Consider the following 19,982-nt stretch of genomic DNA (forward strand, 5'->3'; position numbering starts at 1 on the left):
GCTATCACTGAACTGGAATACAGATTATACCTTATCCACCAGTCAAGGAATCTATTTAGTAGATTTATATCTACTGATTCACTACTATTTACTAGTAGTGAATCACAGTAGATATAAATCATCCACATCTACACCCATCCTTTACATAAGGTGTATTATGCTAAGAACAGAAAAGAAAGAAATACTCTACACATTCAAAACTGTGTCTTGACATTAGGTTATAATACACTTTTCAGCAAAATGTATCTCAAGCATTGGTTTTCCCTAAAACAAATATTTGCAAGCAAATGCTCCAATATGGAAAATAAGAACTGTTACAACTCAGATTATCCTCCACAAATATCTCAGCAAGAAGCATTTGCTCATGAGATATGCGGGTAGAAAACTTTCTTAATATGATGTTGCCAATAAACTCTGGTGCTCTCTTTATTGTTAGAACATTTCACAATACAGATTTGGATTGTGGCAAATGACCTCCATCAAGCAACTCCTAGGCATAGCAAAGAGATTGAGCCAAGGACCATCCCCAGAAATCAATTTGGATAAAGTCATCTTCATCTCGAAGGCAACAGAAATTTACCAACCTGGACATGGTCAGGCAGTGTCAGTTGCCTGAAGGTCAGAGGGCATTCATAAATCCTACACAGACCCCAATAACAACAAAAAGCACAGACCCAGAGATCAGTTCAAAACTCTTTTGTCACAAAAGTTGTAAGATCCTCTCCTCTGAAAGCTTCTCAGATACAACTAGGCCAAGAAAACAGTAACTTCTGATTAGTCCACACTAGACTCAAATTTCTTTTCTGTAATTCTGGACTATGAAGATGTATTTTCTTAACAGCTTTTTCAGTATTTGCAGATCTTCATCAGGGGGGCAGGGGAGGGTGGCCAATGATGTTCCTGAACAGCTTTGAAATGTAACTGTTAGAATCAAACCTATACCAATCCCTACTTGTATTAAATGTCCCATGGATTTTTAACTTTCAACAAAGGGACCCAAGGTTCTTTAAATCATGCAGTGAAGATCTTTTCTTTCAGCATACTATTTTGAACTTTTCTTTCCCACTACCTTCCTCAGAGTTACATCTCACTGCCCCATTCTTAAATCTATAATTTTCATAATCATAAAAAATCATTAGCCAGATGCACAGGTACCTGTTCTACACTTCCAGAGTCATCTTCAACCAAAAATGGGTAAAAACTTACACAACAAAAAGCAGGTTTCATAGAAATTTAAACGCTGGCAAACATTCGTCCCAGCATATAGTGATGGAAGACACACACATTTTAATGTCTGGCCCTTGAGTTTGAATGCAAACATCACCTACCCCCTGGGCCAGGCTTTGCTGGGTGACAAATAGCTTGTAAGAGAGTTACTGACCTGAGTGCCCCAAGCAACCATTGTCACATCATTGCCTGTCTGCAGCACCTCAGCTTGAGACAGTGGAATGGTGTAGGGCTCTACAGGAACTTGTTCCACTGAAAAAAGAGAAATAGGGGAGAATAAGCATTAGATTCCTTTATTAGTCAATATTATCCCATAAAAACATACAGTAAAACTTTTCTTCACTGTTAGAGCCATCTAAAATAATAGACCAAAATTTCACTGAGTATGTTACTGGTGCCCAGTGACAGGATGAGGAGCAATGACCACAAACATAAACAGAAAAAGCTTTATCTCAATATGAGGAAAAACTTAATGTTGAGGGTGGCAGAGCACTGAAAAGGCTGCCCAGGGAGTTTGTGGGGTCTCCCTCTCTGGAGAAATTCAAAACCCACCTGGATGTGTTCCTGTGTCACCTGCTCTAGGTGACCCTGCCTTAGCAGAGGGGTGGGACTGGATGATCTCCAGAGGTCCCTTCCATCCCTAACAACTGTGTGATTTTATTAGCATTAGACCAAAATAACTGAGTATGAGCATTCATTTCAAAGGTTTAGCTGCAATTCAAATTCTTTTTAATTAGACTGTTACAAATATGTTCAGTGTAGAGTTAAATTTCTGTTATATACCACAACAGGATTATGCATATATACACATGCAAAAGATAGTAATGAGTTCTGACGTACATCCAGTCAAAATGTCAGCATCAGATTTGGAAATGGACACTGCTACAGCTGATAAAAAAAACTCAAGTAACCACTAATTGATCAGAATTCTTGATTATTCTAGTAATCATCAGAAGAGTCTTGAAATTATACTTTAATACTCAGACAAAAAGGATCATCTGTGCTAGCATCCTCCTGATGCTCCAAATACAGTGCTCAGCAGTTTTATGTTTAAATTGAGGTAAAAAAGTTTTCAGAACCTACATAGGAATGTCAGCAAGAACTTCTGATTATAGCAGTTTTAAATAAATCTAAATATTTTTCCTTTAAAAAAATGTTACCTAGTCACTAAAAATACACCACAATTCAAGAGAGAAGGCAAGAATTAGGCATCTTATCTTCTCCTAAACATTCAACATAGCTCCATTCAAGACTCATTTATGAGTTTTCAGCTGGAAAACTGTTAAGTTAGGTCAGTTGTGCTAGTTCTGAATCAGTGCTCCAATGCACTATACATTGACTGGTTTAATGACTAAAACTATGATTAAAGAAATCCATATATAATATTTTAGAAGAAATACTGGTTTTGATCTAAAGATGAACTTGTCTATGCATCAGCAAGCCAAATAATACTTCTTGAAACATATTCTAGTGATAAGTAGAAAAAAATAAATCTTCTAAATACACAGAAACAATTTATAAAGAAAACACACTGCCTTTTTCTGTTAACATATTTGATAGCTCATAAAATACATATTGAGTTCCTGCTGAACAAAATTGCTTCTTGAAGTAACAATGAACAATCTCCCTGAGTGATAGCAGTAGTGAAGTGGTTAGTATTTTTCCTTCCCTGTTATGGTAAATACAACACAAGTAGAATGACCTAGGTTTCTTCCTGGCTTACAAGTTCCAAATGTAACTTCAAAAAAATAAAGCAGCAAATAATTTTCAATCCTGGCAGACAATTTTCTTTTTTCTTGTTGATAATGATCTATAAATACCATGTATATTACAGAACCAGAGAATGACTCAGGTAGGAAGTGACCTCTGGAGATCACCTAGTACAAGCATCCTGCTCTGTAATAATTTTTTTAATAACAAGGGGCTAGAAAAATATAGGGCTGGGAAAGAAAGGGGAAGAAATGCACATCCAGCAGTTGCTCACTGCACATTAGTGGCAGACCAGGTTTCTATGAATTTTGCACATTGTACAACCCTCAGGCAACAGAAAGAGATCCTGAAAGATAATCAAACTCACAACTACACTAATAGGCATTGCATGACTGTCTTTGTCATGGAATGGTCACCTACATGAAACCTGGAGAACCAGAAATGTAAAGAGATACCACAGGACCTTCAAGTGGAAACCCAGGATACTGACAAGAATTAGAAGGTTCTGAAGAGAGGATGAGCCAGAGGAAGAACCAGAAGGTGTACATGCTACAGAAATAAGAGCTTTTTCTCTGTGCAATGGCTTTATCCATTTAGAAAATAAAATACAACATACAATTACACAAATTAACTAATTTCTTACTATAGCTGAACCATTCTGCACTAAAATGTCCATTAAATTAGCTCATCTATCATACCTGACAATTTTAAATGGAAAATTCAGCTTGTCAAAAATTTACAGCAAAGTACCATTTGGAAGGATTTTCTTGATTGCTTTGCAAAAACTCCTTTCCCAACTAATACTGATGAAAAATAGGACATGGAATTATTCTATTAATATTCTTTCATAGTAATTATCTAATCCAGGAAAACAATGTTTATGTACAAAGCAGCCTGTTCATCTATTACTTAAGAAATCAAGTATTTTAAATCAAATGTTTCAAACACAGATTTCAAATACAGCAATTAACAAAAAGTTGTAATTATCAGTGAAAAAGGGCCATGACAATTTTAAGAGGGTACAACATCTGTTGCATTTTCTAAAGGAGCAGTCTGAACAGCAGAAAGAAAATACATGTTTTCTCATCTTACCTGCCTTGTCTCTATAACAACCACTGATGCAAGTTATATTTATTTCTACACCACCAATGTCATATATAGTACAATTAAATGAAACTGAAAAGGTCAGAAAACATCAGAGTAGGTTCTCCACAAGATGTCTAAACCTGATAATGTCAGTGTGACTCATCTTCTCCTTTGATTCATAACCATTATGTTCTCTTGACACTGCACAGGCTGTTAACACTTTTTATAAACCAAAGCCTCTTTTTCCTTTTTAATTCAGATATTTTCTTAGCATATCTGATATTTAGGGGGACATCACTGCAGCCTTTTCAATAACACTATGATCTCGTAAGTTAAATAGCAACAGAATTCTCTCTTCACACGTGTACTTGCATATTTAACTCTAGATTTTCACTCAGAAAGGTTTACATTTCTTTGCTCCTTCCTAGTATAATTGAAGGAAAATTAACATACACAATACTTCTGATAAACACTTGTATGGTTATGTGAAAGAAGAAAGCATCTGCTCCTTGAAGGGTGTCTAGAAAAGGATCTTTACAACATAAAAGGGGATAACAGGAAGAAAGAAAAGCCATGAGGAAGGACACACAGGGAGACAGACCTTACCACAAAGGTTGAGAGTTGCAGTTACAAAAACCAAACCTGCTCAGTCCCACTTATTGATAAGGGTATGGGGCATATGGGAGTGTTTCTTTCAGTAAAGCTATCTGATGGGATGATAAAGAAAAAGGAGAAAAAAATTGCAGACATACATGAAGACAAATATGACTACGACAAGAAACAAACCTTGTCAGGAACACTCAAAGAAGGGTTATAAATGTTTGGTGGCTGGAATGGAGTGGAAGTGGGATTTTTGTCATTATTTTAGTTTAATCTTTTTGCTTGCTTGTTTTAAACAAAGCATTATTAGCTTCAGGCTTCCTGAATAAGGACAGATACCCTGTCTTTTAAAGACTATCCCACCTACAGTTTCTTTTCAACTGTAATTTCAAATATATCAACAACCCTGAACAAAATATCACGGACAAATACTTAGAGGTCTCATAGGAAGAAAGAAAAGTCCATTAGAGGAAAATGACGAGGCTCAAAAGCCTACATTAATTTTACAGATAGAAAATCTCCTTTCTCATTAACATCCTTAACACCTTAATTTTTCAACGAAGTCCCTACACACCCACTGTAACATCAGTCACAAAGCTCTCTGAACAAACATGTCTATTCACATGAAGCAAAAAAAAAAAAGCTATAGTAGGGGCAATATAATTTCATTATTCAATGACTGAGCCATCATCATGGAAATAAAGAAACTTATTTTCGTCTGGAACAACGAGATCCCAAACCTTAGGTGAAGTATTATACCATGCTAAAAAGGAAAAAAAAAATAAATTAAGTAATAGAGGACAACTGATACCATTTTGTGTTCTTATTTTGAAAAGCCTGCATGTTCCCAGCCTTCAGAAAACCCTGTACTGTCTTGAGACACTAATGGAAAGCACAATAAATACAGACATAGTTCAAGCTTACTGTCTAAGTCAGAAAATTGTACAAATTCAGAAACTTTCTCCTGCTAGAATCAACACATTCACATGGGGTGTTGTAAAACTTTTCTTTAGGAAACACAAGTCACATTTTTAAAACCCTTCTTTCCACCATTTATCTTATTCTTGTTTACCAGGTTTGTGTCTCATTGCTGCTGCATCTTGATCTTATCAATCATGATGGCCCCAGTGCATTTCTGAATTCACCAGGTCACCTGGTTTCTATGGTGGAATTACCAGAAACCCTGACTGTGGCCAGGAAAATAAGAATGAACTCTAAGAGAGACCAATTTTATAGGAGAAACTCCCAGACAGCAGTCATCTTCCAGTCCAAGCTGACCCATCCCACAAAGGGTAGTAAAGATGACAAACTAACAATAACATAAAGAAAGGTTCACAGTGGAAATAAACAGAACATAAAAACCATTGTAGAAATAATAAAATAACCATGTAGATGAAAGAAGTTACCTGTTACAATCATCCCTGTCATATGTACATATAGAACATTTGTTGATGCAAATGTACTATATGTACATTTGCATATATTGTACATACATTTGCACATTTGTACATATAAATTTCAACTTACACCACTAAACTGACGTTCTTAGAAATTTTAAGACAAAAAATATTGCTAAAGTCTCCAAAAATTAGCCATCAGAATACAGGAGGAAATCACTGTCTTTCAGAAATTACCAAAACCAGCAATGCTGTAGCTGGTTACTGATTCGCACATACATCACATTAAACACTATTTCAACACATATTTACTCAAGATTTCCATCACAAGCCTGATTTATATTCAATAAATGATCCAGTAGTTGCTCTGCAAGTCACTTCCTCAAACACAAAAACATCCCTATATTCTCAAAAGCTGTGTGATTTTGATGCACAGCCTTTCATGCCAATATAAAAGCCAGTATTTTATTAACTCTACAGTCTATACTTGTGACTCGTAAATATGGGGGGAAGGGGGAGAAAAAAAGGCCTGCTTTAAAAACACTTCATTTTTTTTCTTTGTTTAACAGGACTCAGACTCATTTTTCAAACTACTTTCTCTAAATGAATGGACAGAGGCCCTTCAGTTGAATTTTAGTAAGCCTTCAAAACACACTGAACTTAAGGAATGCAACACCCTATAGATACATCACACCCACCACACTAAAAATAGCTGCACTTTTAAATTTACATTGCTATTGGGATTTCTGGGCTTTTTTTTTTTTTTAATTTAAAAGCAAATAAGCAGTTTTACCAGGAAATATCCTATTTGATCCTCAGTTATATTACTATTTCTTTGTAGTTTTGATGTCTGTTTTCTAAATTTTTCCTTTATTACTGTCTCCCTAGGAAGAGGATAAATTCACTGACAAAATGGATGCACTGATGAAAAAGTGCTTTTAAAAGGTCCAAAGCAAAACAGAAACATTTTGTCTCTCACTCAAATACAGTCCACACAGAGTCAACTTATGAACTGGACTGATGGATCAAGCAGAGCTTGCATATAAAGCCACAGGACAGGGAAATGCTACAGGTAAGTCAGGGCGTCTGTTCTATTTTAACAGTTCCTCATCCTACTTCTCTGTCTGTCTCCACGTGCAAAAATTTTAATCTGTTTTCTCTTCTGTCAAGTTTCTCTAGTCCAAAGAAGTAACCAGCTAATTTTTACAACCAATTCAAATACCATCATTGTCAATTTCCAATGTTCCAATATATTGCATGTAACTGAGAGTTGTTAAAACTACTCTGAATCAGAAAGGTCACTATGACTAAAAACAAAGTAATGGCAATCACATTTCCTTTCAAATAAGGTTGAAAGCTAAATGAGGAGATTTTGAAGATCTTTAGAAATTAAGCATTTCAAAGAAATTTTAACTTTGAGAAAACGGTGATGGTGGGGCTCAGTTCTTTTGGAAAAATAAAAACTGATCTGGAATCTTTATTTTAGTATTTAGAGTTACCACGAGAAAGCAGTTCAAATTCTGCCAAATTTATACTGAAATTTGATAAAGAAAAATACCTCTTAGTTCTACTTCTTTTGTTAACCTTAGACTGTAAAGAATTCCACTTCCAAAGCTAATTGAGCATAAATCAGACCAAAAATGTTTATCTTTGCAGTCAAACTTCAAGAATTTATTCAGTTTTCACAATTCCTCTAAAAACCCATACCACTTCATAGCTAGAGTCAAGTCAAGACTTCTACTGAAGCATTGTTTTAGCTGAGGCTATTAACATACATGTGCAAAAAACCCCAAACATTGTTGCATTATTGGAAAATACAACATACAAATCTTTACCTGCAGCTCTGTAAAGTATTTTAGGTTCAAAGAATATGCATGGATTTTTTTCCTCTATGCATGACAGCAGCAATCCTTTGGCCTGCAGAGGACTCCTTGGAATAACAATCTGTAAAAATATTTTTAAATAGTTTAGTCAAAATAGAAATTCTGCTAGAAACTGCCTCATAATACTTAAAACTAAGCAATTATTTGCTTTAAACAAATCTACCTAGAGATTGAGCTGTTCTTACAAAGTGAATTGACATCAGTGCTTCATTATTAAAACACACTCCAAATTTTGAATTTTATTTTGTTCGCTGATGAGGCTTCAATAGTCCCCTCTATATAGTGATTGAAATACTAAGGTGCTCAGAAAAGGTAGAACTAACATCTTAACAGTAATATTTGAGGTAAAAAGGAACATAAGAATGTCAGTCAGATTAATATACATAAACTTAGTGAAGTTACTGTAGATGTACAACAAAAAATGCAGCTGAATGATCCTCTATTACTTGGGTAAAATTTCATCAGAACAGACCCTAAAGGTTTTCAGACTTAGTCCAGTAAGTTTTGAAGGCTACAAAATAAAATAGTTACTTAAAGCTGATTTTTTTTGCTTACAGTAGAAGCTTGAAATTTGTTCTTTTTGAAAATAAATAACCAATAAATACCTTAAATCATTATCAAGCAAAAAAAACTTAAGGCCTCCAGATGTAATCCAAATACTAGGAAGGAAACACTATAATTCATTTGACAACAGAAGAGTTAACTTTGGATGATCTAAGAGAATTTCAATTATGAAAAGAAAATTACCAAATTATCGCAGTTTAAATGAAAATAGAACCCAAGAGCCAAATTCCTTCAAATCAAAAGAACCAATTAATTTCCATCCCAGAGACCTCAAAAAGCTGCAAAATGCAGCATGTAGTTTGCCAGCAAACACTTTTGTAGATGTGTTGTTAGAAGTCACTGAAAACATTAGTTCTAGCACTTGTTAAAAAAAAATACATTTTAATTACAGCCATGGCTTCAAAATATATTTTGAGAGTAATATAATTTATTTATATAAAAATAATACAAAAGAGTGAAAACAACCTAAATCTCCTATTACATGAAATTAACTTGAGAAGTGATTTTTCTAAACAAGGGAGAGGCAGTTTATTAATATTTCACCAAAGCATTTGGTAACAGACACATGGGAAATTACCCACATTAATACAGCTCCTTAGGAATGAATCATTTTTAGGACAGACTTTATTTACCTTATTCATTTACAATGTTAAATCAGAACATGGCAATGAAGACTATTCCAAAGCTGGAAGCCACTACACTAGAGAGGATGATACTAAAAAGACCCAATTCACAGAAACAAACTGAAAAATACATATTGAAAGTCACATGTTTAAGGACTACATTTTTGTTACAGATTTAGAACTCAGGAGTAGAAATTCAGATGTCAATTTATTATCTCAAAAAATGACTAGCATACTATGCAGTTAAGTCCTAAAAAAAAGTAACATAGCCAAGGAACTGTTAGTGCTATTGTAAAAATCGCTGCTGGAAACACAACTGGAATACTTAATGTTTCTTTCAACTCTTTGAAAAGAAAATGAATGAAACAGATGTCAAAAGAGCTCCAGATACTGTTAACAATTCTTTGATACTTTGATTTCTTTAGTCTAACAAAACAAAGACTAAAGAGAGTACAAGTGCTTTAGGCTATAAATGGACTGATAAGTTAAACATACAAGTTAGTCAAGAACAAATTTAGGCTGGAAATCTAAAAAAAGCTTCTAACCATGAGAGAAAATATTCGTACAAGGGAATGCAGAGAATCAATATTAATGTTTTCCATGTACACTCTCACAATACTGGACAGAAGATACAACCATCCAGTATTGTTCTCAAACCCCAACAGGCTTTCCCTAAGTACCAATGACCACAATCCTTCCCCTGAATAACTAAAGTTGTACAAACTCCACTTGGCTTGAGCAATACAAATTCTACCTGCCACCTAAGAAAAACATAAAATAAAAAGCCAGAAACCTCTCACAAAGTTTAATAAGAGGGTTGTTTTGAAAACCACTCTTTCCAAAGATCAAACCTTACCCTTCTCAGCTTGCAAGACACTGACTTTCCTCCTGTAATATGGAGAAAGTATGCTTAGATATGGGACATTTGAAAATGCTTCTGAAACAGCAGTTCATTTTAACTTCTTGATTTCTATTTTAAGGGCCAGGGTTATTCATAAATACCTTCAATCTTGAAACATTATGAACTGTACCAACAAACAGCTTTGCAAAAAATATTAAAGAACAACATTGTTTTCACAAAGCAATAATATTCAAAAGATAGAGTCTAAAGCACTTCTCTGTGCACAAAAAGCTAGTTGATTGCTCCATCAGCTCCACAGAATTAATGCGCCTTTAACTAAGATGACGGATCGTAGTGGTAGAAACCTATTTAAGCATTTTACCCAAGGAAAAGTGAAAGAATGTGAAAAACGAACAGAAAGATCAGAGGTGGGAACAAAGAAATCATATTACATGGAGTGACTAAATAAAATTCTGACTTACTAACTTGTTCTTAAGACTAGCCATCAGCCTAGGTAGCTGGTATGAATCTGAAAGAGTATTAATCACCAGAGTGGACCACTAAACCTCAACCTTTGGTTTAGTATATAGAAATTTGAGATTGATCTACAAGATCAGCAGAAATTAGCTGGACCTGGAGTCAGTATTTTAATTATCTAAGCTATGTTTTGCTTTCATACATTAATAAACTACTTTAGTTTTAAACAAGCTCTAGAAAACATTTGATTCAATAGCCTGGCAAAAGACTTTGTACATGGTTTTTGTCTATAATCAGGAAATACTTTCAAGTTCAGAAGATGACCTCAAATACCATAAACAACACCCAAAGACAAGAATGTATAGAATTCCTCAAACAAAACAAAATAAAGTGTGAATAATATAGGTTTGTTGTTTTTTTTTTTTTTAAGAGAAGAACAAGTAGGAGAAATGGCTATGGCCTCCCTGTAGATGAGTAATATCTGAAGCTTTAGGACACCAAAATCATACAGAGACAACAGTATAAACAGCAGATAAACAATGAACATGTGTCTTTAGAATACAAATACTGGTTCTGCTTAAATCTTCTGCATTAATCTGCCCTGAGTCATTGCTCAATGGACTGGATGCCAGCTAACCCAGAAGTACAAGTTCACAGACAAAAATTTGGTCAGGAAAAAATGAAGAGCCGGACAAACTCTCTTGGTCTGAAATGATTATATCCTGCACTCCCTTTCTCTAGGAAAGTTATCCACCCAAGCACTAGGTGTCTTCACTTCAAGGGAAGCCACCATCTTGGGCAGAAAGCTTGTCTGAAGTTCTCACTCCAAAAATCACCAAGCAGTTGAGTTCGGCAAGGACCTCCAGAGGGTCATCTGGACCAATGCCCTTGACCAAGCAGAGGCATCCAGATCCAATTGCCTGGAATCACATGCAGACAAATTCTGAGCACCTACAAGAATGGAGACTCTGCAAATTCTCTGAGCAATCTGTGCTTCATTGTGTTCAGAAAGAACCTCTGGTGCTTCAGTTTGTGCCTACTGCCTACCACCGTCTTTCATATAAATTAATGCAATAATGCACTTAAGAGAGATGCAGAAATTTAAAAAAAAATTTAAAGGAAAGTACTACTTTTTGTCAGTTTTTAGGTTCTGTACTATACTGGACACAAAACTATGTAAAATGTATCTTTGTAATGCAAAAAAACAGACAAATACAAAATGCTATGTGTACTAAAGATTGCTTCAATAATGGCTAGAAATTTTCAAACACTTAGCAGAGTTTAAGTTTTCTAATAGTTTTTAATTAACATATTCTGATATTTTGTTCTGGATTGACATGTACTCTTCTTCCCCTCTCTGCACCCAGACTCATTCCTAGTCAGGTCCATTATAAAACAAACAAACAAAAAAAAACCAATCTTCATAAAATAAGAGTTATTATACCTTTATTCCTGGACAGTGAGCAAAAAAGGCTTCTGGACTTTGAGAGTGATATAATCCACCATGACCCACACAGCCCCACGGTGCTCTAATGGTGAGGCTTCCACAATTGAACAGATCTCCAGAGCGGTATCGATATTTGGCTGCTTCATTAACAATCTGGGAAGATTTATATACAAAAGTAACATTCAGTCCAATACCTCTAGTTATGCATCAAGACACTTCAATACATGCAATGCAACTACATCATCTGTTCCATGCATGGGATTCAGAGGATGACATTAGAAGCAAAGGAATACTGTAAGTCAGCACAAAGACAAACATTTTCCAAGGTAATTCAAATAATTTTTTGTGTTCAAATTAGATGCCTAGGCCTCAAGGGTAGCCTTATAATCCAGGTCTTTCATCATTCTATACTGTCAATCAGCCCAGTCCAGATCTGTACTTTGTCCTGTGGACACGTGGCCAGCTGCAGCTGTATGCAGAAATGAGACTGTGTTCAGAAGACACAGGCTGTTGACTTTATGGCTGCTGAAGCCAACACAGCCACAAAACCAAAAATTAAAACAAACAGACAGTTGCCTCAAACCAGATCTTTAATTTCCATTATTTAATAAGCCTTCAAATGGGCCATGGTACAGTTTACTGTTTACAGTACAGTACTAGCACTGTTTGCAGTTTACGCCTGTTTACCTAAAGCATGCATAAATATTAGTAATACATCTGTGGTTATATTTGCAAAAATTACATATTCAAACCAAGTACTAATGCTAACAGAAGAGTAATTTAAACAGATGTAAGATTTATTTTAACTGCTCTCAAATTTATTAGTACTAACCTGATCAAATGCTGGAAAAATGTAATCTGCAAATTGAATTTCTGCAATGGCTGTAGCACCTGTAACAGCAATTCCAATACCAAAGCCAACAATTCCTTGTTCACATAAAGGGGTGTTGAAAACTCTGTCTTTACCTAATAAAAAAAAGAAAAAAAAAACATACAATTCCATTAATACAACCAGCTCTAAGCAGAAAACATTGTCCCAGAAATATTTTACATATAAACAAGTCACATGCAACTAAGCATATCGCTGTTTAGATGGGCTTTTTTAGGTGCAGCAACAATAACCATCCATTAGAGGTACAGATACTTTAACTTGTAACAACTTAGAGAAAGAAAAGGAAAAACTGAATGAAAGCTAAGAACAGTTCCTGTAACTTACAACATTCTGAACACTTGAAGGAAAATTTGTTCTGACGTATTCACATTTAAACATGCATACCCCCCATGCTTATATGGGAGTGAACAATGCTTACAACTGTCTTTAATAGTTTGCAATAAAGGTAAATGTTGCTTCTTCCATTTTTTTTTTTCCAGGCACTGACAAGTAACTGTCCCTGCTCAAAGGCAGACAGATGCCCAGGGGCACCTGTACAAAAGCACACTGCCTCTGGCCCACACTCCCCATCAGCAGTGCCCATTCTTACCACCCTTCTCTCCCAAGGTAAGGTCACATTTACATAAGTTGCTTTGTCCCCAAGGAACTGCAGTTCCTGCTACAAACCCAAAACATTTCCTTTCATTTCTCCCCTATGGGAGTGCAAAATTTCTGTGCCACAGTAATTTCTGATCCCAAATATGCATCAATCTAATAGATGACTGCACACAAAATTGTTCAGTTCATGAAATTAAAAACAAGAAGGAGTGGGAGGGAGATAAAACACCACTAAAAAATCCTGTATAAGACTTATTTACAATATTTGCCAGCAGTACTTTTCTGCCAAGGGAGTACAGCAGAAATATCTTGGTCTGCTATTAAATCTTCCTTTTAGAACACTGGGTAGACAGTAGGTTTCTATAGGAATCCATCATGCATGAAAATGCCAAGACTTCAAATTGGATGGAAAAATGTGCACAGTGCACACCAGTGGCTATGAAAAAAATTAAACAATAACAAAATAATCATGAATCAACTAACCAAAAAACCAGACTGAACTAATAAGTGGGAAAGCTGTTACTAGTAGGACTTCTAATTTCAATATCTCGAAGTTCAACTATAAAAAGGAAAGCTAACAAAAGTTTTCAGAAAGGGATGATTAGGGAAAAACCATTGTCCAAGTACTTGCAATATACTAAAGGGAGGTATGTTTTACAAATCTTTAAAGGAACATCTTCCATTTTCACAGGTCACCCAGCACACCACTATCACCCCTTGTACCCTGTCCATATGCATGTATGAATGTATAGATATATCAGTGAATATGTTTTTGGCTTTCCCTCTGCAAGAAATGCCATCAAATGATACTAGTGTTGGTGGTGTCAGTGAGGCTACACAAGCCAACACCAAGTCCAAAGAGCTGCCACAATTGCAGGACACACCATGATTTCTCATACAAGACAGTGGAAACAAAGAGAATCCAAGATTAATTTTCCCTCTGGAGGGACCCTTCATTGTGTAAATTGTTCTCATTCCTGAATGAGCTGTAATCTCAGTTCCTATATTGCATTCTCTGGTGCACACTCTCCATTGACAGACATCACAGCCAAAAAAAGAGGAAAAACTTCCTATGTAAATGTGTAGCTGTCCCAGGCCTTACCACCACAACTGTGAAGGTGCAGAAGCCCTGTACCCATATCCATCTGTAACACCATAAACACTTGGCAAACTCTTCCCTCCCTTTTATTTGTCTAGCATACCATGAATTAGCCATCTTGATTCCCTTCTCTTACACTGAAACAAATTAATTTTAACTTAAATCTTATTTTAATAAACTAAAAATGTATTAACAATATAAAGACATATGGTAATGTTGGTCATTTTCTTTCCTACTTTCTACTTTCCTGCTTCTTATAAGTCCATTGGCAGATCACTATTTGTCACTTCACTTGCTTACAGCATATTTTGATCTAAGGTTTATAGCTTACCTAGCCTTGCTCTTTATTTCAGAGTACACTGGTATGCCCTAATACACAGATTCCATAAATAAATAAAACTCACACAAAAATTTAAATGTATTTGAACAATCCTGTAAAAGGAGTTTTTTAACTAATAATTGACATAAGCTTGAAAATTAATTCTTTAATATCAATTTAGGGTGAAAAATTAATTTAAAAGCACATTAGCCCCACCACACTAGCATATAACACTATCATTCAAAATATAAAATACATCCTAATAAAACTGATGAAATATTAAATGAGAGGTATCACATTGCTATCAATGGAGTATGATGAAATAAATGAAGTGAAAATCATTAAAGCAAAAGTGAAATGCAACAAGATAGCTGTAATGTGAGGAGTGTGAAGCACCTAATTTGGACTTTCAGGACTAAAGGTACAATTCTGAAGCATCTGAAGCACCATGACTTAAAACAGAAAAGAGTAAGCAAGGGAACTCAATGAATGAAATTTATTACTCAGGAATGGTTTTGATTGTAGCATTAAACAATAATACTGACCACTTAAAAGAAAACCCTAAAGCACTTTACTATATATTATATCAGAAAACAACTTCAGGCAGAGTTTTGAGGAGTAGGGCTTTCTTTATAAAATCTAGCCCCTTATGAAAAAAAACATACACATTGTTAGGATAAAACAAATATATTAATTTTCCCAAACATTAAAAATTGCATTGTGTTGCTTTAACCTTCTATTTTTATTGATAGAGCATGAAAATCATTACTAAAACTAACACAACATATTTAAATATTTAGCATTTAAATGCATTAAGCCTATGTATTTTTATCCATTTTATTTCACATTTTCTTATTTTTCACTTTTTTTCAAAACATGAAAAGGAAGCCCATTTTGATAAACCGCCATTCACACCATCCTCTGCAAACTAGTTGAGTCAGACTTCAGCTGAAATCTGACTGAAGCAGACAGACAACCCAGAGATACACTTTGTGTTTCCATATTTCATTTCCTGACCAACAAAGAAACACTTCCTAAAATGTGTTCCTCCTATGATTTGCGTCAGCCACACAGCTCAAAACAAACTAACACCAGCTCAAGGAGGTGACTTGTCAGCCCAGGTGAAAGCAGCAGCTCTGCATTTTCTGCAGCCAGGTGCATCAGCCCCTGCAGAAGACATTACACTGGTGTGCATTGCAATTAACCTGCCTGGCTTCACAAACACCCCTGGTTCCAGCCACCTGAACAGGTCAGTGCCCTTTGCCAGCTACTGAGGGAAGCAATACGGCAAACATGGACGGTTGTGGGAAAAAAAGGGATGATTCTTCTCATCTCTCCATCCCAATAACTAAGGAGTATGACTAGATGCATGTTCAGGAAGTTAAAAAAACACTCTAGAAGTGTTCCCTAACAAAGAAAATCTGAAATTATGAAGAACAAACATCAAAGAAAAAAGCAATACTCGGTTCAATTTTACTTAAATAAAAAGGAGTGATCTTTGAACATTCATGGGATACTCTTTGTTCTGAAAATCACAAATTACCACAGACCCTTTGTGTAAGAGACAAAAGCTTTAAGGCAGTCTCACAGTCATCTTCTCGTTTGCCAGGAATTAAGAGTTTCATAGCAACCTAACAGAACGTGTTTACAGACATTTGTAGTCGATTATTGTGCATTAATGTTTTGGCTGCTTCATCTCTATTTGTTCCAAGCCATCAGGAAAAAAGTATTTCAGGATTCTGCAACAAGTCATGTTCCTGTCTTAATTTAACTTCAAAAATGAGATATTCAAACAATATTAAATCTCCTATAATGTTAACACACCACCCAATGCTCCAACTCTGAGGAATTTTATATCACTCTGCACAAGTCCACCCTGGACCATTTGGGTGGTTTAGGGAGTACTGCTGGTGATTTAGCCAAAGGAGAACTGTGCTTTGTTTTCAAAATACAGCTACATCACTGGTGCTAAAAAAATGCATAACACATCTTAAAAGATGTCTGTACTGAGCAGTATTAACAATATATGTGGACAGCATTTCATTTGTCTCAATGATCTCACTGACTTCCATTTAAAACATCCATAAGAAGTCAAATAGAAAAGTCTAAGAAGTTAAATATATTAGAAGTTCAACCAAAGCAGTCAGGCTCCACATGCAGAAAGGACTGGAAAGAAAACACGAGTTTTTTTGGTACTCACCAGGGACTTTGTGTAGAAAATTCAAATAGGAATTATTAATTCCCAATCAGTCCTGCCTTCAAAGACCTTTTTTAACCTTAAAATACCTAGGATTTTTAACAGATGTACTTCTACATCAGTCTACTAATTTTATTTCTTAACACATTTAAAACAATCTATCCAACATTTACGCTTTCTTGGTCCCATCATTCCTTTTAACCCCATTTTACAACTGGTGACACTTGTAGTCTTCCATTTCTCTGATACTATGGAAGAGGGCAAGCCAAACAGCAAGTAAATTTTAGAGCTCCTGGGTTAACAAAAGTAGTTCTAACAACTTACTCATTTTAATAATTTTGTTCTACCATTTTTTCTACTGATAACCTAGCCACAGTTCTCCAGCTTTAAAAAAATAGGCCCTGTTGCTCTGAAGGGAATACCAGTAAATATACATTAACTTTAGAGTTTAATATAGAAATTTCCAAGCTACTTGCCCAAAGCAGGGCTTCAAGCTCACTGACACAGAGATGGTTTAACTCTCAGTCTTGAAACTTTGCACACTAAATGCTGTGTTGTTTAAAAAGCTGCTTTTTCCAGAACTATCCATGCTACAGTACTTCACCTGATGAAAAGTGATTGTATGAAAAGGATTTCATACATTGAACTTCCAAAGATGACTTTTACCTACTGTGCATAGAATAACAAAACTTACAGAATTTAGCTATATTCCTCTCCTGTTCTTCCCTAACCCTGTATCCTGCAAAAGTCAAGAACATTTGTGTGTGCCCAAACTTTCATAAGAGGCTTAAAGGACCCAGCCATGCCTCTGGTGTAACTCAGCCAACCCCAGGGCTGAGTGACCAGGTCTCAGCCCTCAGTCAAGTCAGTGTAAAGTCCCAAGTCATGTGCAGTGAGCTGGTCTGTTAATAGAAGAAATGAAATACATGTATCCACACACACTGTGTACACACTGCCTATGCCTTCAAAACTATTTCAACATTTCATTACCTTGAATTAAAAAGTCATTCAAATTTTGACTATTTAGCAACTAAGTACATCACACTCCCATTATATTTTCCTTAAATATTCCAAAAATTCACATTATGGCAGTAAGATACAAAAGTTAGTAAAAAAAAACATACTGCCAAAATCTGTGAGCAACTGACATCAGGGTCAGAAATGAGATTTGCATGCAATAACCTAAATTAGCTTCTTCCTATTTTGCTGCTGCAAAATCCACTACCATGCTCTATTTTGCAACAAAGGAGCTGACTTCCTATTCTAGTTTTAGACAGAAGTTTCTAGACAGAAGTTTTGAAGATCAAATGACAGATAAGTCTTTCTTACTTGGTTTCACTTGTTCACAGGTGATTATGCTTCCTTTGGGGCAAAAATAGAAAAACCCACAAAAAATGCATTCTTCTGAACCACTTGTCACCCCTGTGTTGCCCAAAGTAAAGGACACCTGTTCTGCCTGGCAACTGGTAAGAACAGGAATTCTTTACAGGTTTATATTATATGTCACTGACATATCCAACACTTGAGAAAAGCTCTTCAAGTAATTTGGAAATTCAGAACAGCTGAAAGATATATTTTCCTTTTAAGTCTTCCCCAGTTACTAAATCATACATTTGAAGAAACATGAATGTTTGAACTAGTAGTTCTAGCTCAAAGTGTTCTCAACAAGACATTCTTTGACCTAAGATGATGCATTTTTCTTCTAAGAGCTTATTAGATCACAAGTACACTTTCACCTCCTCTCCCCCAAGATTCCCTCAGGAGAAAAGCCTGTTTACTGCATTTGCATTTAACCCTCACTCTCACTGACTACAAATACAAATCAGTTGGGAGAACTGCTGAAGTACAAAGAAAAGGTTACCATGGACAGAAATTTTTATAATCTGCAGAGTTACCAAATTTCAGCTTTGGAAAGAAAACTTTCCACTAAAACTTAGTAAATTCTGAAAGTTCACAGCATGAATATAAGATTAATAATGTCCTTGTCAGGCTTACAGAATTTTGGATTAAAGAGAACCCAGAAAAACTCCATAGATACCTCTGCCTTCCTAAAGCAAAGAGTGAAGATTTCATTTTTAGCCCTCTCCCCCAGTTCAGATTTCCTGTCATTTGTGACAAACTAGCAGCCACTGAAAGCTAAAGAATAAAACAAAAATATTAAAATATATTATGTTATTCTCTCCCTTTCTCAGGGAAGAAGTGGGAGGAGTTGGGGGAGGTTAATTCAAAGCTTTGGCTCTAGCTTTGAATGCTGGTAACCTTGCAAGTCATTTAATCCTCCCACAATGGAAGAGCAGCCAAGCAGTAATATGAACAGGGGGAGGAGCAGATTCTTTTCAGGTATACAGTGTGAAGTGAAAGAATGATGCAAAAAAGTAAACGAATTATAAAAAAGAAAAAATCTTCACTATGACAGTAGTCACATGGTGGAATAAGCTGTCCCAAGAGGTTGTAGAAGCTCCTGCCTTGCACATGTTCAAAACTCACCTGGACAAGATCACAAGCAAACTAAACTCTTTGTTGAGTACTGACTGGTTCTAAACAGATGACTTTCGAGGTCATCTCCTTACATGTCTCTATGGTTTATTAACAGCCCCAAGCAGGGCTTCATGCTGACTGCCAAAACTTTTTATGCTTGTCCTTTTTACCTGGCTTGTTCATGGAATCAATTCATGACATCAATAAAATAGTACTCAGTCAGATCCATACTCTTAGGAAAATATTTAAAAAGATGCTCACATCTCAGTGGCAGATTTCCTCACAAGAATTTCTTTTTAGTTTTCTAAGGGACTCTTGGAGGAAGAGGAGGTGAAAGAGTAGTTGTGATCTAATGAGCTCTTGGAAGGAAAACACATCATCTTGAGTAAGAGAATGACTCGCCGAGAACACTTTGAGCTGGAACTGCTACTTTAAACATTCATGCAGGCTGCCCACTCCACACTGAAATCCTCCTCATCATCTGGCTCACACACCCAGTGGCAGCCTAAATTAAAAAAAGAGCAATGCCTAACTGGACAAAGCAT

At 35.7% G+C, this 19,982-nt stretch overlaps 1 protein-coding gene across 1 annotated transcript in view; it reads right to left on the reverse strand.

Annotated features, from left to right (window-relative positions):
• Positions 1-19,982, reverse strand: part of BCKDHB (branched chain keto acid dehydrogenase E1 subunit beta) — a 109,656-nt gene that overhangs the window by 75,595 nt on the left and 14,079 nt on the right. Inside the window, exons 4-7 of the mRNA XM_058021015.1 lie at positions 12,688-12,821; positions 11,853-12,008; positions 7,856-7,964; positions 1,382-1,479 (exon numbers count right to left, since the gene is read on the reverse strand). Coding sequence (XP_057876998.1) covers positions 1,382-1,479; positions 7,856-7,964; positions 11,853-12,008; positions 12,688-12,821 — 497 coding nt within the window. The remainder of the gene's footprint in view (positions 1-1,381; positions 1,480-7,855; positions 7,965-11,852; positions 12,009-12,687; positions 12,822-19,982) is intronic.

This window comes from Melospiza georgiana, chromosome 3 (assembly GCF_028018845.1).
Source record: "Melospiza georgiana isolate bMelGeo1 chromosome 3, bMelGeo1.pri, whole genome shotgun sequence".
Taxonomy (NCBI): Eukaryota; Metazoa; Chordata; class Aves; order Passeriformes; family Passerellidae; genus Melospiza; species Melospiza georgiana.